Raw genomic sequence first — 23,288 nt, forward strand, 5'->3', positions numbered from 1 at the left:
CACCTTTGATCTCGAGTGAAGCTCGGGCCTCCTGTACCCCTTTCCTCCCATACCACTCCTGCCCAGAGTTCTCAAGAATTTCAGCAATAACCGGGCCCAAGTCATCCTTGTGGCTCGTGACTTTTTACTGGGAGTTTGCTCCCGAGCTATTGAGCATGGCTATCTGTCCTCTGATCAGGCTGCCCCTTTGAGTGGATGCTTCTGTCTCTGCAGCAGGGGAGGGATCTCTATCTGAACCGGTCAGTGCTATACCTTCATGTGTGATGATTGAGTGGCGACAGTTGATAGTTTTCGTTCTTCCGCCCGAAGTCTGCAATTCTATTTTGCCAGTCACAGGCACCCCTCTACCAAGACAGTGCACACCTGTTAGGTAAAATTTATGTAATGGTGTACAGAATGACAAATCTATCCCCTTCCTGCCCCCCTCCCCCTTTTCAAGTTCTCCTGTTCATCCTTTCTCTTGTCTGCTCTGGGTTATCTCTCTGCTATTTCTGCTTTTCTATGGCTGCCTGATCAGCTATCCCTCTTAAAATCCCCTATTATAAATAGATTTTTGAAAGGTTTACAACATTTGTTGCCACCTTTTTCCTTGCATGCAAGTTTGTGGCTTGGTGTGCTGAGACCGTTGTTCTTTCTGCTCCCCTCTCAAGTCTTCCTCTCTTTCTCTTGCCCAGCAGAGCTCTGCTTTGGATACCTTAGTGGGCCATCTTTCTGCCTTCCCAGCCTTTCTGCGGTTGCCAGATCAGCCACCCATGTTCAAATCCCCTGTTGTACATTGGTTTTTGAAAGATCTCATCACTTTTTCACCTTCATCCTTCATCATGTCTCCGTGGGACCTACATTGAGTACTCACCTTTCTAATGTGCGCTCCCTTTCAGCCACTGCACAACTTTCCTCTCAGGCTCCTTACCATTTAGACAGCCTTCCTAGTGGTGATATCTTCCCGGAAGGTCGGTGAGCTCAAGGCTTTGTCATAAAAGCTTCCATACTTGAACATCTTCCCAGACAAGCTAGTTATTCGTACTAGAGCCTACTTTCTGCTGGAAGGTGGCACTCCCTTTCATGGAGGCCTGTCCAGCACCATACCTCCTTTTTATGCTCTGCCAAATGCATCTACGGAGGCGGAGGAGCGACTCTACCGACTGGACCCAAAAAGAGCGCAGCTGTTCTACCTTAATCGTTAGAGTTCGGGTTGGATGATCAACTCTTCGCAGGGTATGTCGGAGCAAAGAAGGGAAAGGCTGTGCAGAACCAAGCCATCTCCCTAAGGATCATGTTCTGCATTGAAATCTGCTACACATTGACCAAGAAGCAACCCCCTATATGCTTGCCTGCTCATTACACCAGAGACCAAGCTGGACATCTGCCAAGCAGCAACATGTGCCTCTCCGCACACTTTCAAAAAAATCTTTTGCCTGGTCCGTCTGGATAGGCACTTTGCCTGTTCAGTCCTGCAGGACTTTTTAGTGCAAAATTGTTTCCCAGACCCACCTCTGGGCGGTATTGCTTGGGATCTATTCTAAGGTAAGAAGTCTGAGGCTAGGCGTTGCGATCAGATGAACAAGTTACCTTCGGGAATTCCTTGTCTGGTAGACACTCTTCTCAAGCCGTAGACTCCTTATCTACCCACCCTTTCTCCCTGCTCTGGGAACGGATTTCTAGGGTCAGGGCTTTGCTTTTTCATGGCCCTAGTTTTCCACACCAGTGGTCCGTGTTTGTCATGGCTCCGCACTTCTGCCGTGGAGTCTCGAAAAACTGACAGCACACTAGGGTGGCTCCTATAGAGTCACCACACTTCACTTCCGATGTGGCTAACAGCGACAATGCCACGCAGAGCCGAACGCCACCTACCGGCTCGCAGGGGTACTGCTAATGAAAGATTTCCAGATCTAGTCTGAAGTCTGGGGATAACGCTTAAGTAAGGAATATGTGGCTAGATAGAGTACCAGATAAGGCATTGCCGAAGGTAAAAACCTTGTTCGTCTGGGCTTGTGCCGATAGTGTGGTACCCTAATCTGTTCAGCCTGTGTATTGGTCTGGCTACCTCTTCAGGAGAACCTCTTGTCTCTCAAACATGGGAGGGTCCTGCATCCTAATCTGCACAACCTACACCTCCATGCACGGAGATTGAGTTGCACCAACTTGTGCATTTTCGATTACCCTGCTGAACTAGTGGGCATTGTCCTTGCAGCTAGGTACCCATCTATCAAATGTTTTTATTCTGGTCAATCAGGCGAAGTTTGTGGCCTGGTGTGTAGATTTTCAAGTTGACAACCCTGCAGGCCAAAGTGTCAGATGTTTTGTTATTTGTTCTTTGTCGCTCAGCTAGGCTTTGTGGTGAGCACAGTTAAAGTTTGCCTGAACTTTCAGCCATTGTACTTTTTTTGTTTTAGTTTTTTTTTTTAAGTTTTCGATAGCGTGAACTAGACTTGAAGATATTCGGGTATCGGAGTTACAGATGGACACATTAATTTTTTATTTTTGTTAGGCACAGGGAGATTAAGTGATTTGCCCAGAACCACAGGATGTTGAGCGTTGTTGCCAAGGAGAGGATGTAGCCGTAAGGCTACATCCTCTCCCCTTTTGCCTGCTCCACTTTCGTTGTTCAATTCACTAGTTGTGATGCATTTTTTGGAGGAGTTTGTGTTACGTGTGTCACATGCACATTACCCCCTGCTCTTCATCATGCCTCAATGGGACTTTAATTTGGTCCTTAATGTGCGTATTCTTTGAGCCGATGCTCAGTTGTTTTCAGATTACTGCCAATCCAACAGCTATTTCTCATTCGTTATTTTTGTGTCTTGTCCGGGAGCTGCAGGAACTGTCTATGAAACCTCCATACTCTGCCTTTTTCCTGGTTAGATTGATGCCATGAACTCTATTCCTTTTGCGGAAAGTGATATCTCCCTTTCACATGGGATAGTCCATCGCTCTACCTGCTTTTTTCACTCCACCTAACTGGAACAAGAGGCTTAATCATCTGAATCCTAAAAGAGATCTCATCTTTCACTCTTTGCATGACCAGCTTTTTTATCAGCGTTACTTGTGCTAAAAATAGAAAGGTGATTCAGAAGCCACTCTTGTCCGGGGGTGGGGGTGGTGGGGTGGGGTGGCATCCTATGCATAAAGACATGCTATGTGTTGGCCAGTAAGGAGCCTCCAGAGGACCTTTGGGCCAATTATAGGAGAGCAAAGGCAGCCAGTGTTGCGTTGGCGAGAGGTGTTAATTTGGCATATGCAAGGCTACTATGTGGGCATTGGTATATACCTTTACATAGCATTACTTTCTCAACAATTGTAGAAAACTGAGTTTTTCTTGCAGTACCCCCACCTTTTGCTTGTTTTTTACGCAACTTTGACTGAAGTGTACCGGGTCCCTGCTAACTATGTTTCCAGTACATGTGTTCTTTCACTAAAAACTGTACCTTTTGGTTTCCAATTGGCACAACTTCAGTGGCCCATGTAAGTCCCTAGTAGATGGTACCCCTGGTACCTAGGGCATTGGCACTGAAGAGGGACCCCAAGGTCTGCAGCACAAATTGTGCCCACTTAGGGTCCCCTCACCAAGGCCCTGCACTCTTCCATTGCAGACTGCGTGCCCTTGTGCAGGCCAAACTGAAGTGTCGACATGCCTGTGTACCATACCCCCAGACACTGCTTGGGATATGGATAAGTCACCCCTATTACAGGCCTCGTAGTCCCACGGCAGTGTGCACTACATCTCCTGTGAGGACATATATGCATGCCCCTGCAACATCCATGTTGATTCCTGGTTATTGTAAGTAAATAGGGAAGTCATAGTGAGTACATGGGCTGGACACTCATTGCGAGTTCCAAAACTCAATGATGGCTTACCTGAATTATGGGATGTTTGGTACCAAACATCTTGTCGTAATAAACCTGTGCTGATTCCAGTGTCAGATTGATTTAATATTGCACACAGAGGACCCCTTAGAGGAGTCCCCTGAAAATGACCTAACCATTAGCGTGTGCCTGACTGGTCTCCACCAGCCTGCCACCTCGAGACATGTTTCTAACCCCTTAGGTGAGAGCCCTTGGCTCTTGTAGGTCAGAAACAAAGCCTGCTCTGGGCAGAGGTGCAAATCTCTCCTGCAGGAACAGCATTTCAAGGGCGCCAAGCCTAAAAGGCTTCCTGTCCTTTGGTCTGCAACAACTGGCCACTACAGCTAGTGGGATGGGTATGCCCAGACGTGGGTCCCTTGCTCACTGTGCCACTGGATTCAAGCTAGCCTGGCTGAAGAAGGGTGACATACCCTGAAACCGGTCCCAGGATGCTTGTTTCTGGTCCAGGGAGGACCTGGCCTGGCAGTTCGGTCTGGACTGTTCCCATGCGGCACAGGGTCAAGACTGATTTGCATATGGCTGGGTCCAAACTGGGGAGGCGTAGTGGGCAAAAGAACGATGGATTTAACCCAGATCTTTTGTCTGGGGGAGAATGTTTGCATTGTCAGCATTCCGTCCATCTTTTGTTTGCTGTAACACTATAGCTAGTGGAGTTGACCGCCACTGTCCATGCCCCACGTTTTGGCAGCAATACAGGCGGCGGGGGGGTTAACAAGAACAGGTGTGGTGTCCACTCCCAGCCGGTGCCACCCTTAAGGTGCTCCGAGCTGAAGTGGGCCCCTTGTTTCACTTCCCTCCATCTTGAGTTGAGAGAAACTAGCATATCGGGGTCATTGATATGCCCCCCCCAACCCCCGTCATGTGGGGTGAGCATTGAGGGTTTTTGGGTGATTAAAGGGAGCGCCAGGTAGTAGTCCATTGGCTACTACCTGGCTCTCCCTTTAAGCACCCCTAAATGTAGTATTTAGGTGGCACCTTTGAGCCCTGAACTTCAGTTCCTGATGACCTAAGAAGAGCCAGACACCACAGAGCTGCAAAAGCAGAGAACTACTGACTTTGCAGCTAGCCCTACCAGCCTGCCTGCAGCCCTTTACAATCCTGCACCCAAGACTAATTGTCCTGCAGCCCAGCTACCTCCAAAACCCTGGGAGGGACTGCCGGCTTTCGATAAAGAATAAGATCCCGCAAGAACAGCGGATCTGTTCAAAGGCAACCATCTTCAAGCAAAAGACCCGCAAAACCTGACGCCCAGTTCCACTTGACTCCACTGGCCACAGTCAAAGTGGCCCACTGATTCCAGCGAGGTTCCCCAGCGCTCCACAGTCCATCGTGGGCTGACCCCTCCTAGACATCTCGACATCACCTGCAGCCTCTACAAGGTGACCCCCTTTTTCCAAGACCTGCTCTGGTAATCTGTTTCTGACCGCAACAGGCACCCCAGCACCTGCCGGCCCTGGGTCCTTTGACTGGCCTCTTGCCCTGAGCCTGCAGCCTTTTTCCAATTTGGCCTTTCTCCATTGTTTATCATTGGGCACCCAAGTATGTGTTGACACCCTGCACCGGCCGCCTCTGTGTCGCTGGTGGTGTACTGTTGATGCTGCTTTGGACCCTGCCAGTGCTTGCTTCAACACCACCCCCACACACACACCCCCCAAGACAGGTCCCCCAAGCTTCTGTTACTTGCCTGTAAGCAGCCAGTCGATTGCCCCGTTATCCATTGAATTGAATTGGACGCCTGACACAATGTTTGCACCCTGCCACCCCTGTGCCGCTGGTGGTGTACTGTTGGTGCTGTTCTGAACCTTTCCCAATACCTGCCCTAACTCTCGAAGACTGGTTCTGTAAGTTGATATTACCTACCGTATGGGAATGTCTGCTTTTTGTATTGCAAAGTATTTCTATTGAAAAACTTATTTACCGGAGACAAAGTTTTGTGGTTCTATAAAATAAATGTAACCAAGTATTTTTATAAATTGATTTCGGATTTGAGTGTGCCTCATTTATTGCCTCTGTGAGTACAACAAATGTTTATTACTGCCCTCTGCTAAGCCTAATTGCTCGCCCACCCTACCACAAAAGAGCATTATCATCATCTACTTAAGCCCCTGGTGATCCACTGGACTCTGCACACGATACCTCTTTGTGGTGTAGTACATAGAGAGCCAGCTTCCTACAGCAATTGGTACCCCATGGAGGGCCATTTTGCCCAGCGATTGATTTCCTGGTTTGAATCTATTCCTCAAACCCGTCACCTGTGAAGGGAACTGTTATAGTATATATTGAAAAGAGGAGGCATATGCTGTTCGAAGCATTCATTTGTAGTACAAGTTACTCATGCGCTTTCTGGTGGATTCTCTTACTCTATATTACTCTATTTAGGTTCATGTGGGCAGATGGTTTGATACTTGTATGCCATATATTAGTTGAGTGTGACACTACAGTGTTTTTCAAATCTTTGTGGGTCTCTCCCTTCCTCAGCAGTGGTACTAAATAGAGAATTAATCTCTATATATCTGAAAATATGGTTTCTCATACTGTTGTGTATAATTTATAACTAAATTTAAAACTGAAGTGGTTTCACTTCAATGAAAGGGTTTAAATGTGTATTTGAGGATCTCATTCAATAGGCCTCGAGCTTCGTCCAGTTTTCTTTTGTGAAGTTATCAACATGGAGTTTATTTTGGTAGCGATCACAGCGGTCAGGATATTCTGTAATAATAAATTGGATGCAAAGGGATATTTCTAAAAGATTACTCGCCTTCAAAATCTCCCTCAGCACCAGACTGGATCTGGAAACTTCTGCCAGCAGTGCTCCCGTGTGCTGCAGAGTTGTACCGTGTAGATCTACTGGTTCCATACCACCCCTAAGTGCCAGTGGAACCCCAATATAAGCGTGACCCCTGTGTGCTGCACTTCATTTCTTTCCACATCTTCTGTCACGGATGTGGAGCTCCGCTCCGCTCAAAAATGAGTTGGCCTACTGACCATTCCCCAAAATGAAATTTAGTGCGCTAGGGAACCATGTCCCCTCCAAAAACTGCAGATTCCAAAACATTCTGTGACTGTAGAAAACATATCTGTCACGGACACACAAGGTGTGTTTCTGGTACTTGGACTGGGGACACAGTTTGAAGTTGTGCATTGTGCCCCTTTTTCACCCTAAAGTTGCACAGGACTGAGAAGCGAAGCTGTACTTCACTGAACATAAGATGTCTAGACCCTCACTTAAGTTCCGCTTCAGCTTAAGGTCGCAGGTTCGGTCTCCCGCGGCCTTTCATGCAAACGGTCAACTTTGCAAACAAAGTTCTCCAAACTAAGTGCCAAGCAAAATCATGAAGTGAAGAAAAGTGGCGGGAATACCATCACGCCACTCTGTATACAAGGACAGGGCTACAGGGTGTCATGTCGTCAGTTGGTCCCCCTCTGTCCCCAGTCGAGGAGCCAATTCCCCATCTGATCCTGGTGCGCCCCAAGTTCTTGGAGTCCTCCGCAATAACTGAGCATTTCAAGGCCTTCAAAGAGGCCATGCTGTAGATTGTTGGCATGCTTCTGGATCCCTCTGGCCCCCGAGGAACTTCATGGGCATCCAGTCTGCTTCAGCCAGCTTATCCTTTCCTGGCAGAGTCTGATCCTGTAGAACCTCTTCTGGGTCCTATACAGGCTCCAGTACATAGTCTATTCTAACTCCAGGACCTCTGCCATCCTGTCCCTTGGCGATGCTGATGCCAACGCTGCCATAGGAGGATCCAGTGCAGATTTTGATGTCTGTCCCCCGAACCAATTTCCGTCTGATCTTGACAGATGTCGCTCTACAAAATCACTAACGCGCCTCTGGTCATCATATGGTCTAACTTTATAACAGTGTCTCTACCAGGGCACCAGCAGAGTCTCCACTATATTTTTCGCTGTGACTCTGACCATGATACGCCACCAGAGGCAGATGATGATACAGGGTTGGACTTGCCACTAGGACCACCTATGGGAAAGTGAATCATTTTTCAGTTATGGTGCAGTGAACGGCTGAGGCCTTGAAATTGTAGTGTCCTTCCCTCGCAACCAAGAGTAACATTCTTAAGAAATTTTGTAACATGGGCCAGTGGCATCTGAGCCCTTGCTTCCCTTTTATGTGTCCCTCACTGATACCTTGATGGGTTCTTGGTCAAATCCCTGATCTTGCCCACTGTCCGAGGTTGTCAGATGTCACAGACCTGGTGCCTGGCAACCCTAAGTTTCTCGTTAAACACCCTACCCCAGAGAGCCTGATAGTTTAGGCTTTAACCAGAAAGGTGAACCCAATTCATTTCTCATGACTCTTGTTCTCCTTGGCTAACTTAGCATTGAGATCGGTCCGTGCAGTCTGTCTGTTGGCTCGCTACATCCAAGCCCTCTTGGACATGGCCAGTGAAATCTTGCCTACAGTCCAGGAAGACCTTGGGCCTCTCTGGCTCGGACAATTAATGATGGTCCAGATGCTGCCAAAGGCGTGATTCATGCTGGCCTCGCTGCATCTGATTGCATGGGAAGGGCAGCTGGCATGATCGCTGTGCTCTGTCATGCTTGGACCTTCTCACCTGGGTATGGCATCTTTTTGGTGAAAAAGCTGACAACCGAGCCACAGCACACTCCCAAGGTCCGTTCCACATCAGTTCAGAGGCTACTCGAGATGGGGCGAGGAGGACCAACACAGACAGCAACAGTTGTGCCCAACCATTGCAGCACCCAGTCCTGTTGAGACCTGATAGGCAACGCAGAGGCCAGCAAGGGATACAGTCCTCCTAGTCCTTTCCCCCAACGGCAACAAGCACTAAGCTGCTTTAGTTTGCCCTCAGCGGTATACTCCCATCTCATAGGTGAAAGAATTAGGTTTTCCTCCCAGAGTGGCAATCTGTTACATCCGACTCTTTTTTTGGTCTGCATCAGACTGACTTTCAGCAGGGCACCTCTCCAGTCTGTTACCGGGGATGTGAATGTTGCTCTCCAAATGTGCTTTTGAGAGGGTTCGAAATCAGAAAGAAGGGGTTGTTGCTATTTCCTGGTGACAAAAAAAGGACAGAGCCCACGGGCATTTATTAGACGTTTGGCCTCCTAAATGCCTTCCTCCAGAAGGACCAATTCTAAATGCTCAGGCTAGTCCAAATCGTGGTTGCTTTGGATTTGGGAGACTGGATCGTGTCTTTGGACCTGTAGGATGCATATTTTCATATACCTGGCCTGCAGTCCCACACACATTGCCTACTTTTCAAGATCACCCATGAGCGTTTCCAGTTTGCAGTGCTCCCATTTAGGCCACACCAGTGCCCCTCGAGTGATGACAAAATTGATGGAGGTGGTCCCGGCACACCTTCAGAGGTTTGAGGATACCCGTTTTGCCATACCTCAATGACTGGCTGTTAAAGGCAATCTTGCTAACAGTCAGTTATAGACCACCTCTAGATGATGACGAACCTTTTGACATAGTTAGGAATCACAATTGAGTAGAAGTCCCACCTGACCTCTTCCCAGAGGCTGGCATTCAGAAGAGTTATCCCTGGTGCAGGGCAAGGCCGCCTTCTGCCACAGTCCAGGATATTTGGGCTATGATACTGATGGTTCATCCTCTGCGGCAGATGGCATATGCAGGGTCTGCTGTGGAATCTGAACTTGCAGTGGGCCCAGCACTGAGTAAGTCTATTGAATGCCACCCAAATTACAAAAGAAATAACGATTTGCAGTGGTGGCTGCCCGAATGCAATTGGTCCAACAGCAAACCCTTCTCTCAGTCACACCCAAAGCAGACATTGGTGATGGCCGTGTCACTTCTGGGTCGGGAAGGTCATCTGGGGAAGTAGACTTCAGAGGACACGTGTGCAGTGGGGTTTTGTCCAGCGGGTCACGGCAGTTAGAGGCGCTATCTTGGGTGACCTGGAGAGGCCGAAAGAAAACCGGGCCCCTCATAGTGAAGGTCTGGTGGATCCTGAAGTCCCTTCTCTGCAGGTCGCTTGCGGCGTCAGTGGTGTCTGGAATGGACACATAACAAGCCTTGGTAGATGCAAGGACTCTCGTACCCAGGGTATTGGTGTAGAGAATCTACTGGAGGGGTCAGCGTCTCGAGACTTGAAGCGATAGAGCTGACCTCCTGGACTCACAACAACCTCTTCCTGGCGAGTTGCTCCCTCGGTGGGCCCAATGACCAGCCAGGCAAAGTACCAGGTCGAAGCTGTCGGTGCCTGCAGATGCAGGGGGTGGCATGTTGACTGCAAGGGAGATGCTGCTTGGTTGTTTAAGGGGGAAACAGTTCTCCAAGGGTTTAGAGAGGCAATTTAGCTTCTGGATGAGTCCGTCTTTGTGATGGTCATGGTGCAAGCAGCCAGGCAGGGTTTGGCGCTACTTTCGGTGCCAGGCCTCTATTCTCACAACCTCAACTCTTCTTTGTCCTCCTTCTGTTCCCTGTAGACCAAACCTAGTTACTGGTGTCATGGTAACCCCGAATACTAAATTTAGGGGTGTTAAGAGGAGTATAGGTTAGTAGCTAATGGGCTACTTATCCCTGTGGTGACTACACCCCCCTCTAAGACCATTTCCTGGGGAGAGTGGCCATAAATCGGACTCAAAGTTCCTAGTTGCACCAACAACAAGATGGTGAACCCCTTTCTCTGTCCACTTCAGGTTGTCACTTAGGGTAGTGCCTAGCCTGAAAGTGTGACATTCCTTCTGGCGATCTTATTTTCCCACCTGCTCTGTTGCCCAATGGGCCTCAGAGCAGGAGATGACGTTCCCCAGGCCTGGGTGGAAGCCAGGGACGCGTATCAAAGGAGATATGCTTTAAAGCCTTTGGCCTTGATATGCTTAATCACTAGCCATCCTGCTGGAAGTGGTGTTACAACCTTTCCCTGGTGCAGGCATTGTTTTCCGCCTCTAGAGGGGGTCAGAAATGTCTGGTGGCAGGCTGGACGATACCAGTAAGCCAGCACACTAGAGGACGAATAGGTTTTCCGGTGGCACCTCTGGGTGCATGTCACAGTAAATCTGATAGGGGCATCAGTATAGATTTATTGAAACGAGGTGTTCGATTCCAAACCCCATTATTTTCAGTGCAGACATTATGTAGCTGGGTAACTCGTAATGACCAGTGCCCAGTACATACATTTAACATGGCTGCCTGATCACTTGCAATGCCCTAATAATGTGCAGATATGCCCTCACATGTATTATAATGCACCCTGCCTTAGGGCTTTAAGGCCTGCTGTAAAGGTGACTTACATATAAGCCATGCAGTGTCTTTGGGCATTGCACACAGGGAGTGTGTAATGTGTTTTCAGAAGGGCTTGTGCTCTTTCGTGCATTTTGAGGTGGCAGTCGGCATGCAGTTTTTGTGGGGGTCCCTTGGGGTGGCATAATGCATGCTGAAACCCATTGGGGCCCCCTTTAGTACCCATGCCTCGTTTCCATTTACCAGGGACTTACAACGGTGTTATAGTCCTTGCCAGTTGGGTTACAATTGAATACATGTATGGTTTTACGGAAAGAGCACTGGCACGGAGGACTGTTTGGTAGGGACCCAGTGAACATCCATATAAGTGGACACCCAGATTGTGATTTCCCTTAACAAAGGGACTAAAGTAACCAAAGCCTCCACCTGTCAAGATTGTACGTCTGCCATCACTAAATGGATGGATGCCAACTGTTTAAAACTTAATGCTGGCAAAACAGAGGTCATCCTGTTCGGGAACGATCCCTGCCTCTAGTCCCCAGTGATCTGCCCCCCCCCCTCCTCTCGCTCCTAAAGTAAAGGATTTGGGGGTAATAGTGGACAATAAACTCTCCTTTGAGAAGCAGGTTAATAAAGTGACATCCACTTGCTTTTTAACCATTAGGATGTTGAGGAAAATAAAACCTTATCTGACTACCGATAGCTTCAGGTCTGTTGTGTCCGCCTTAGCTCTGTCCCATCTGGACTACTGCAATAGCCTCTTTTACGGTTCACATTAAACATCTTAACAGACTCCAGATGGCACAGAACGCGGCAGCCAGGCTGCTAACGAATACTCCCAAATTTGTGTCAGTCAGCAAAGGATTACGTGATTTGCATTGGCTACCCATGAAACATCGGGTTCTTTTCAAATCCCTCTGTATAGCTCACAAATCACTCCACGGAACTGGACCTCTGGACCTCAAAGCGTTTCCAGTGGTATACTCCGGGAAGAACTCTTCGCTCTAGCGATGCCAAATTGGCGGTAATAACCAGGGCCAAAAAGGCAAACTGGGGCGGGAGGAGTTTTGTGCGCAAGGCCGCCCACGCCTGGCACGAACTCCCTCTATTTCTTAGGTCCACTACTGATCTTCTCTCTTTTAGAAGAGGTCTGAAGACCTGGCTTTTCTCTATTTAGGCTATCTCTCCGCCTCTGGCGACAATTTTGTTCACTGCTTCTCCAGAGACTCTGCATCAGCGCCAGGACACCTTTGGGTATTAGAGCGCTCTGTTTTTATAGCATAACAAAAAGTGGGGGTGACCATGTCAAAAAAGGCACTTTCCTACGCAAACCATCTGACGGGATCCTTGAATTCCAGAGTGAACAAGTGAAGTCTGCTCGGTCTGGCAGATCTGCAAAGGGAGTTTTCCAACAGTGGGAAGAGTTGTGGCTAGACCATTTTGCCACTATTGAACATGCAGTGTCAAAGATTTTGCACATTGGAGTTACTTAAAGAACGCTTAATATGAGCTGCATTCTGGCTGGAATGGCACACACAACTCCTATATGCCTGCCTCCCTTTCCCTGAGTTTAGGAAAAGATCAGGAACGACCTGGCCTAAACCATCCTATTAGCTCTGTATTGGGCCAGAGCGTGGTACCCAGAACCTCTGGGCATGAGTAGAAGTCCTCCAATCAGGATTCCACTTCAAGAGGTTCTTCTGTTGTAGCAGCCGCACAGGGTTCTACATCTGAACCTGCACAATCTACATCTCCATGCCTCAAGATTGAGCAGTGGCAGATTGCCGGATTAGCCGTCCTGGTTTAAAACTCCTGTTGTGATGAGATTTATAAAAGGTTTCAAATACGTTTCCTCCCAAACAATTTGTGATGCCACAGTGAGACCTTAATTTGGACTTAATGTTTCTCTTCCACGCCCTTCAAAGCATAGCTGCTTCTTGCATAACTTGACTTTGAAGGCTATCTTTTTCGTTGCAGTGATTCCTGCTTGTCTGGAGAGTGCACTTCGGCCACTATCTGTGCTACACCACCTGTTTTTCTGCCAAATTGGTGTTGCAAACTATGGTCGCCTTTTTTGCCTAAAGTTGTGATTGCCTTCTACTTTGGGCAATCTTCACTTTCTCTGTTCTTTGTGCCCCCTCATCCCTCAAAAGAGGAGTGAAGGCTAAATCTGCGTGACACCTAATGGGCTTTAAGCTTTTATATTGAACATACCAATGAACACGGTGTGGACAATCAGCTTTTTGTGGGGTTCTCTAGGGCGAAGGAAGGGAAGGCTGTGCAAAAGGACCCTTTTGAGGTGTATAGTCCTCAACATTAAGATCTGCCATGCACTGGCTGAGAAGCTGCCAAAGGTTTGAGAGCCCATTCCACCAGGGTGCGCGTAGTGCCTATCCTTGACATCTGCCAGACTGCAATGCGGGCGTCTGCATTGATTCACGATATGTATACAAAACCGTGATGGATTGAATGATTGAATAAATCTCAGCCACTGGTAATCACTTTGGCTGCATCCCAATCCGTCGTTATTTTGCACACCAGGCCACCTCAGTTTGGGCCATACTATAGGCAAATAGTCTTGACCCTGCTCCAAAAGGAACAGTCCAACATGAACTGCCAAGTCAGATCCTCCCTCAATCGTGACACAAGCAACCCAGGACCGGTTTTGCCCTAGTTATTGGCTCATTAGCCGGGTACAGTTTGGCTCCAGTGACAATATGCAGGGGGAACCCATGCCTATACATACTCATCCCACTTAGGGTGACACAATAATTATAACAAGCATTGGCATAGCCAATAGGTCTCGCCTTTGGGATCTTATAAGTGTTTAGCCATGCAACAGTTGCATAACTAAACACTTATAAGGTCCCAAAAGTGAGACCTATTGGCTATGCCAAGCGGCCATGCGGCCGCTAAAGTGATCGCGATTGCGATCCAACATCAAAGCGGTCGGACGGCCGCGAAAGTGAAAGTAATCGCGGTAAAAGCGGTCCGCGCACATGCACTGTAGCTCTAGGCTGGCCTGGTAGCACTTTTTGGAGCCCTCTCAATAAGTCTCGCCAGACCAGCGCATGCGCTGGGTCAGGCGAGACCTAAAAACTGTGATGGATGGAATGCTTGAATTAATCGCGACCACTGGTATTCACACTGGTCGCATCCCAATCCATTGTTCTTCTCTTAAGCACTATAGCTAGGCCCAGTACGGACAGTTCACTTGCTTAGTCCTTCAAGAATTTTTGATGTAAGTCTACTCCACAGACCCTTCACCTGGAGTGGTGGTACTTTGGTATCCATTGAGGTGAGGTATCTGCAGTTGTAAGTGTCCACCAAAAGTACAAGTTACTTTCTTTCAGTAATGCTCTTTCTGATGGATACTCAATCCAAATATAGATTCCTCACTGCCCTCTCACCTCTGTTCTGTGGAGGAGCCTTTATTTAACATCTAAAAAGGCCCCAAGTTAGGATCTGCACACTGGTACTAACAATTGTTTATGCTCTGCGTGAGGGCACGGAAAGAGATGAGCAAGAAACTGACGTCCACACGCATAGATGTGACACTTGTATGTTGCTCCATTCCGTCCCTTCTGGGGCAGTAGGGAGCCATGCCAGAGCCGCATGATGCCACCTAGCAGGTCACGTGCACTTTGCTGAAAGTAGTTTCCGGATCCATTCTGGTGCCTGGAATGTGTTCCAAAATGAGAAATCTAAGGTTAGGTAGAGTATTTGCCAGAAAGTGACATCAAAAGTATTTTGTTTGTTTCGGCCTTCTACTATTCTAATAAAAATGGAGGGTTCTTAGGATAATTATTTCTAATAGGCTGTTTTCTTTGGCCTTTATTTTCACTGGCATGACACAAGTGTGTGTGTAGTTCAGTTGGCCATGGACTTGGATAACTGCATTTTCTGTTTATGAATCAAGTGAGTATATCTGTGCATTTAACCAGGTTATAATTAACATTTTCTTGTGCCCATGTTTCTCTGCTGTTAATACGTGTTTATTTATTTGTAGATGGTGAGGCTCGTGTGTCGTTGGAAGAAATACTGGCGTTTGCAACTGGTGCAGAGGCCATCCCGCCCATAGGTTTTAACCCAGAGCCATCCATTGTAATTCATCCAGGCTCCGTGCCCATTGGGCATCATGGCAAGAACTGCTTGGAACTGCCAACAACCAATACCTATGAGGAATTCAAACAATGTATGGACAATGCAATCAGGAGTTTGTTGAGCTCCGGACAAGAAGGGCTCTGCTCTTCGACGCTTTCAGAGACTGAGCGTCTGAGCCTCACTTAGGAGTTACTTGGCTTTACTAGCGTGGAAGCAACTCTTGGGACACGCGGCCATCCTGGATATTGGGGAGCCAGGCGCTGCACATCTATCACGCCATTCTGCACCCCCACAACACAAAGGATTTTGTCCAGAGGATCCTCAGCTGGTGCTCTGTGTGCATCTGTACAGCCTTTTTTAATCAACAGATAAATGTAATCACAATGGTCTGGGACTCCAACTAAGAAAGTTAAGCTTTTGTGTTTACTGTAGCTTTTTCTTTCCACCAATCAATTTTATTTAAGGTAAACTAAAATTCAAAAAACCTAAATCCATGTCTGTTTATTTCCCACAGCATAGTAACCCTGTGAAGCCCAAGTGCCATCTTACATTTGCCGTACTACCCACACAAAAATGGTGAATGCTCCCTTTAGGCAATTATATTCAAGTAAATCACTAGCCTGGGTGATTGTTGGCTGGTCGTGTGGAGGACATGGGCGTTGCAGGTTGGATGCTATGCCCATTTAAAAACAATCTTCGTCCTCTAGGTCGGATTCAAATTGGCTCTCGATTGATCCTCCCAGTAGCCCAGGCTACACTACACACATCCTATGCTGCAAGAGCTCCGGGCTCCCAGCAGGGAGGCTGTGAGATGGTGTGGAGAATAGTTGTCTAGAGACGAACTAAAATACGTGGAATTCACCCGACCAGCCACAAACCAAAGGAACGAAAGCCTTCTATGGCGACAGACCATGCTTGAACCTGGTATTGCGGCAAATGAGAACAGCACACTTGGCGTAACACCTTTTATACCACATGGTGGGTATGGCCCTGCTTTTCTAGTGACTAGAATTGTGATTTTTGCACACATTTTGCTCGGGTGTTGGAATGGATCCTGTGCCAGCTTGAAGGCGGTGTGTATGGTAATTTTCTTTGGGCTTTTGATTCACCTTTTTCCACAGCTTTGTTTTACTTTTTCTCTTATTTTGTCGTTCCGCCATGCTACTGCCACCCTTGTACCTTTTCCAAACACACACCACTCCCTGCATGTCCTGCTCTTCCTTCAAGTTGGTGGGTCCTCCTTGGGTATTGCAGGGCATTGGTTTTCCGGTTTTCCAGGGTTCCATTTGAGAGTTGTCTTTTGGCTTGGCCTCTTGAAATAGTCATTGGTGTTTATGGCTTCCTGAACTACCAGTGGTTTTGCCCGGTCTTGTTTATCCCAGTATATCCTCTGGCACTCTGCAGTCTTGAAAGTTCTTTCCTTCCAGAACGGAAGCCGGCCATGAACTCCACCATGCACATTAGTTAGCTATTAAATTACATCAGACAAACTAAATATAAGACTTGTGGCACAGAACTCAGAGCTAGGTCATGCACAAACCAGCATGGCTGTTTTTATTTTATTTTAATGTATTTTATTTAAGTGGGTTAAAAAAAATGTTGAGCTGTGCAGTACTGCTGCTAAAGTGCAGCGTAGGACTTGTGGTTGATAGCCACATTCGAGAGGAACATGCAGGACAGGTAGATTGTTTGTGCAAAGAGTTGGTGCGATCACTTTTTTTGGATTAGCAACTGCAGTGCTGAAAATAAAGCTTTCAGTTTGTCCAGACATGATTCTTCAGCAGTTCATTTATATTGCCTACACTATATCAAATGCCTTCCTGGTGTTGAAAGAATGAGAGGACAAGTAGAGTAAGAATTAGCTGTTTCTTCTGACCAGAAGACACAATTATCCTTCGTGATAAAACCAGGTTTGTCATTAGATGCAGTTTCCTGCAGTGATGTCTATGTAGTTGTCGGTGACTCCCGTAGAACTAGTCTCTGGATGTCTCAGAATATGACCAGAGCAAAAAGTAGACACTCAACTGTTAGCCATGAGTCCCAGGCTGCACACTCCCAGGTCACCAAATAAAACCTCACAGTCCATTTCCTGCCGTTTGACGAACAGTGAACTGCTAAAACGGTCATTGGTCTTAAGCGGGAGCTGCAGTAAAAAAAAAAAAAGGAAATGTTTTGAATCTGAAAGAGAAGAAATGTATCATAGACGTTTGGTTTGTTCTAAAGCAATCTACAACCATCCTAGGCCCTTCCAGGTCCTCCTGTCTATTTTCAGTGATGTGCAAGTGGCGACCCAGGTACCCACATCATGTGGGTCCTGCACTGCCTCTTGTGCATCACTGTAATCTGCTAGATTGAAGACATGGAAGAGCCAATGAGATAACCGCTTGCTCCATTTCCTGTAAACCTCTATGCCAAAAATACAAAAGTTGGTGATAAGGATTCCTGCCAGACAGATAGCTTTGACACTCTTCAAATAAGGTTTTTTTAAGGAATTGCATTCTTGTTTAGGTAACAGTTACTGGCCTAGAGTGGATCCTGTGACTCTTCTGCGGGGCCTGCACCTTTGGCCCGCTAAACACTCACAGAATCTGCCTCATCCGGAAGTTGCTGCCTTCAATGGCACCATCAGTTTGTCAGCTCCACTGTTGTTTCACGTTAAGACCCTGTGTGTGGTCTGTTTAGGCTTTTGAAGACCTCTCTGAAGATGATGCCCAGACCAAGCAATTTTTGAACCTAGAATGTGATGTGTTTAGCGTTTGTTAGATGTTTTTAATGATTTTACTAGTTGTGTTCCGTTCTAATTTGAAAGTGGTTGAAGACATCTGAGCACTGTAGAAGATCCCTGCATCCTGGAACATATATTGTTGTGAAACTGCTTCTTGATTTCCCAAGGAGGCTGGTCACTCTGGCCAGATGAGGCCAATACCCCTGCAAAGAAAGCCATGGAGATCCCTCTGTGAAAGTCGGTGTAGTATAGAAGTTTATTTATTCAGGAAAAACAAATTTACAAAATCGTACACAAAACATGCATGTCAGTCAGAAGTTGACAACGAAAGGATTAGCCTACTCACCTTTGAAAATAGGACACCGCATAACCAAATAGGAACTGCAGTCTCGACTGCTAATGTCTTATTTGCTTTTATTCTTACTCATGTAATAAGCGAAACGTAAACGTTTATAACCGTCCCATGTGATGACTGTATAGGCTCCCCCTGAGCAAATCGTTTGCATAAGTGTGTTTTGGATAATCAGTGGAAAATCACTGGTAGAATGGTCTTTGAATGTTCTACCTTGGTGGAGTCCCGCGTAGAGGCAGATCAATTCTGCCAACAAATTCATAGTTTGGCTAAATGAGATCATCATGGGATTCTTTTTTATACTAATAAAAGGATAGAACATTTGTGCACGACAGACCCAAGACCTGCTGACCTTCAGGAGGCTACTCAAGACCTGGCTGATCGATCAGTGTTGGCCTCTCCCCTCCCCCCAGCCCCTTGAGACCCTCACAGGTATGTAGTGCGCTCTACAAATGTTTGATTGCACATGTTGCGATATCCTGGAACGCAATTTTTAAAAATGTTTTTGTTTTCCAGTCAAAGAAACTGGCCAAGAAAAATGGCAACACTTACAGTTTTTTTCAGGCAGATAAACCACAAAGTGGCTGTGAATGTCGTAACCTAGAGAGGTCCTCTCCACAACTTGGACATTTATCTAAGAGCTAGCACAGAGGTTCAAGACATCCGAGGAAAGGTGTTTCCTTCAGGAATAAAAGGTTTGAGTTGAAGGCAATGTCCAATAGTGCGGAGTGAAAGACAAAATGTTGTGTTGAGAGCCAACATAGCTTCAGATGAAGCTGGATTGCGGTCACGATCTTACAGAAGAGAAAAACAAACTGAGTAACAGACCCCTGTGGGGCATGATGGGATAGATGGTGCAGTCTACCAAAATCCTTAAAGGAACAGGGTCAATGTACACTAGTCTCTTACAGTAGGTCAACATCTCCTGATAAAGTAAAAAAAAATTGCATTGTAAACCAAGTACATTGGTTTTAAGCGGTGGTTTCGGCCAAGTGTACTGTTTAACTTGTATTGGGTATTTGGAAAACACAGTAAATGTTGCCTTTTTACCTTGGACATCTTTTTATGTATTTGATTGGTTGAAAAACATTTTTGATAAATTGTGCTGGGATCTCGCACATACAGATATTTTACCTTTTATGAAATTCGAGCATGTTCATGGTGAATATTTATAATTACAAGTAACTTACCTTTCATCCGAAAACCATAATTTAGTTCCAAATGTATCCAACATGTGGCGATTGTATGTGTACCCATGTAACCTGCAAGTCTTCGATTCAACTCCGCTCCCAGGAGTTGACTCTTGCTTTACTTGTAGATCAGTGACACAAATACCATTTGCTTGGGAAAATCTTGCATCTTTTTAGGCGCGAGAAGTCAGTTTGTTTTGTGCGCTACCAATAAAATGAGTCGATTATTTAATTACCTATTACAATGCAACACTATGAGGCTTATTTTTTTTATACCTTTACATTTCTTTATTCGAATAAAAGATGAGGTCATATGTACTATTTATTTTCTGTTCTATTCCAGAGAAATGACATCCTACTGTCATGGAGGAAAGGGTCTTGCCGGTCTATTGTGGAAAGTCACTTTGGGAAGTAGGGTTTAGTAACTAGCTGGTGTGTCCATCAGGGAGCTCTTTTTGAGAGTTGTTTCCACAACAATTCTAAGCTATGCCACACTTGTTAGTTAATGTACTAGTAATTCTGCCCTCCTCTGATTATTGTAGCAATAATCCTGTCAGTTTCCGATGGTTATTCTACCAGTAATTTACCTTTAATTCTAGTTTTTCTACCGCTGATTATAACTTGGCTGCTATTTGACTCTCTTGTCCGGCAGAAATTTAAAATGAAGGCTGGAGGTGTAGCCTCATCGAAGACCAAGACTCAGTAACATTTATACCTACGTGACTTCTATGATCTTAGGCAAATCACTTTGCCTAGTTTCTGTATTTTAACTTCTTGGAATGGGCCAAGTTGATATTCAGTGCATTGTCCATGTTGCCTTCAATGCTGGAATGACCTGGAGGTGCTTCTCTTCCCTTCGTTGCACTGTAGACATCTCTTCCTGCAGCTCCTTTCCACCCGCTGAACAAGCTTCACATATTCACACATTATCCATTTGATGCTTCTGATTAACCAAGATTGTCATTCAGTGCAGGTTTGTCAAGTGTTTTTAAATAGGTTTATGCATCTGCTAAATGCACATTGTTTGGTATATCTGGCAAATTATGGACTAGGTTTAGGACTAGGTTTAGGGTCTGTATGTACTTGAAGAAATTTCTAAAAATGTCAGTCTTTTCCGGTGGTGCTGTAGGTTGAAAGATGCAAGTATTGCATTTATCTATTGAGTGTTTTTGTTGAAGACAACAATATTGTCTACCAGCCAGTCCTGGATAATGACTCCCTTTTAGTAAGTTATTGGTGTAGTTTGCATTGTGGCTTTTGGACTAATTCCTTTTAGCATTACGTTTCCAGGCACCTCTCATGGCTGCACCGCTGGCGATGCTCCCTGCTATTGGCCAGGCATTTACTGGCACAGTTAGTGACCTGGCCTCCATCCAGTGATTGAAGTGGCGAGAGGAGCTGAAGGGCTGCCACTGTGCCATTGGCAAACCCAAGAGAAATACCAACGAAGGCGCCAACAGGGAAATATCATGATTTCATTTAAAGACCAGTTAGAGATGCATGTTGACAAATTCAAGCCCAAGAAGTCTCATTTCATCAATACAAGCCTAAATATTGGAGTGGGAATTATTTTAAAGTGGGTCAGAGGGTTCTCCATACATATTCAGTTGCCACCTTAAACCAGTGAAGTATTGGGGGTACAAAGGGTATAGACTTTGCATTGCTGTTTTTTTTTTTTTATAAATCGTTTTCCAGAGTGTTTTGTTAAATTTGTTGGGGTTCAAATCACAACTGCTCGTGCTAGTTTGTGAAAGTGTACATCTAGAGTACAGGGAAAACCCTCAGTATTTTTAATATTGCAATTGTCTGTTTTCATTTCAGAGATGTAAAGCAGATGGCATAAACTTTGAGTTGAACGCTTATTAAATATATAACTATCAAGGTTAATTATATAGTGTATGAAGTTAACCTGTAGATGTATTTTCTGTAGAAAGAATTGTATGTGTACAATAATATATATTTTGTTTCCAACTTCAGCAATTCGTTTTTTCACTCGGTCAGTTCGTCTTTGGAGCCTGAAAAACTATTCGGGTTATCCTTTGTCATGTTGTGATTGGTGACTGCTAATGCAGTGTTATTGCTAGAAAGGCGCAGTTTGACTGCGTGCCTGTTTTGCTTTGCGGGAGATGCTGTCATTTATGTCCACTGTGCGACGTGCAATAAAGTTTCTTAAGGGTATTTGCCCCAAATTTCTCTGAGCTTGCAGAGAGGTGCTGATCTATTTTTTTTTTTTGCTGATAATTCCCTTCTTTGTATCCTGCGGGAGTGTTTCTTTTCATTGTGTATCTTTTCTGTGTTGTATTGTTTGATTTACATGTTGACTTTTCATAATGTAATGATTCTGTTGAATTAAAATAAAACCTGTAAACTGATAAACCTGTTTTTCTGTTTTGATACATTCATCCACTGTACAATCCAGTGATGCAGATGGTGCGAAATTGTTAACTCCCAATTCACATAGCATCTTCCTTCGAATTCTGAATTGAAATGGTAAATGTAGGAAGCCGGCTCTTCCTATAGTATATCAAAAAGAGATATGCTGTGTAAAGAGTCAATTTAACCCTTGCAAGTGGACAGGGGCTTGCTTAAACAATCCCACTGTACTTTATTTGTGGTAGTGTGGTCGAGCAGCCCTAGGCTTATTAGAGGGGAGTGTTGGGCATTTGTTGGATACAGAGTCAATAAATGATACACACAGATCCATACCAATTTAGAAAAATAGCTCATTTTTATATACTTTAACACCAAGAACTTTGTTATTGGGTAAACAAGCATAAGAACTTTATTGTTGGTTAATTAAAACACTTACAATATAAATACACTTGCAGCGTATTCTTAAAAGAAACACTATATAAAAGGGGGAGGGGGGGAAGGGGGGAGGTACAGCTCCTGGTTTAAAATTTGTTCCCCAGAATTCCTCGACACCAAGTAGTTGTAAACTATGTTTCAGGTGAAGTCGATATTTATGACTGGCATGACTTTTCTGGATTTCTTGCCAGAGTCTGGCCTCCAAAGAACCCTCCCGGGCGTGACGTAGTCTGTTGCAAAACTTCATAAAAGCGCCAGCCTCTGTGCCATGATGGTCAAATAGACCTAGTTTGAGGCGAACTTGTGCTGGCGATGCTGACTTTGGCAGATGAAACGCACGTTTAAAAATGTTTATTAGTTTGTTTAAAAGAGTATTTGTGGTACCCTTCGTGATCTCGTGGCCTTACGTCAATGAGTTGGTTATCCTCGCCTTCATCACTTTCAACATTGGGATTAAACTGGGGCCTAGGAGCTTTTTATATAGTTTCGTAGCGGCGACCTCTAAAGCCAGGACTTTGGTCCTCAGTACTTTTTGTTTGACAAATAAACTTCTAGTGTCGAGAAATATTCCCAGATATTTGTAGTGAGGTGTTGAATCGATTTTTACTTTGTTAAAATGCCAGCCTCCACGCATCTTCTTTAGCTTCCCAAAGGAAATTGTTTTTGATAGATTCAACTCTAAGAAGTTGCTTGTACTGTAAGGGAGCAGTTCATCAAGTAGCCTCTGTAGGTCAGCAGGTCTTCGGTTTGTCGCAGGTAGAGGGGGAGGGTGTTCCAGGTCCAGGCGGCGCGATGGGGGGAAGGATCTGCCTCCGGAAGTTGTTCTCCGGCTGCGCGGGACCGTCGCCAGGGCGTGGTCAGCAGAGCGGAGTTTCCTGTTGGGTACGTAGAAGGAGAGCCGATTGTAGAGATAGGCTGGTCCGGTCTTGTGGAGTGCCTTGTGTGCGTGGATCAGGAGCTTGCAGGAGATTCTCCTGTCGACGGGGGGCCAATGCAGGTTCCTCAGGTGGGGGGTGATGTAGTCGCGGCGTGGGATGTCTAGGATCAGGCGTGCAG

At 45.9% G+C, this 23,288-nt stretch overlaps 1 protein-coding gene across 2 annotated transcripts in view; it reads left to right on the plus strand.

The window, feature by feature from the left end:
- G2E3 (G2/M-phase specific E3 ubiquitin protein ligase) overlaps positions 1–16,925 on the plus strand; it is a 504,970-nt gene extending 488,045 nt beyond the window's left edge. For both annotated transcript variants that reach the window (XM_085627367.1, XM_085627368.1), the window contains one exon: positions 15,063–16,925. In XM_085627367.1, the coding sequence (XP_085483493.1) occupies positions 15,063–15,343 (281 nt within the window). In that variant the 3' untranslated portion in view covers positions 15,344–16,925. The remainder of the gene's footprint in view (positions 1–15,062) is intronic.
- Positions 16,926–23,288: the final 6,363 nt, after the last annotated feature.

This window comes from Triturus cristatus, chromosome 9 (genome assembly GCF_964204655.1).
Source record: "Triturus cristatus chromosome 9, aTriCri1.1, whole genome shotgun sequence".
NCBI classification, from domain to species: domain Eukaryota; kingdom Metazoa; phylum Chordata; class Amphibia; order Caudata; family Salamandridae; genus Triturus; species Triturus cristatus.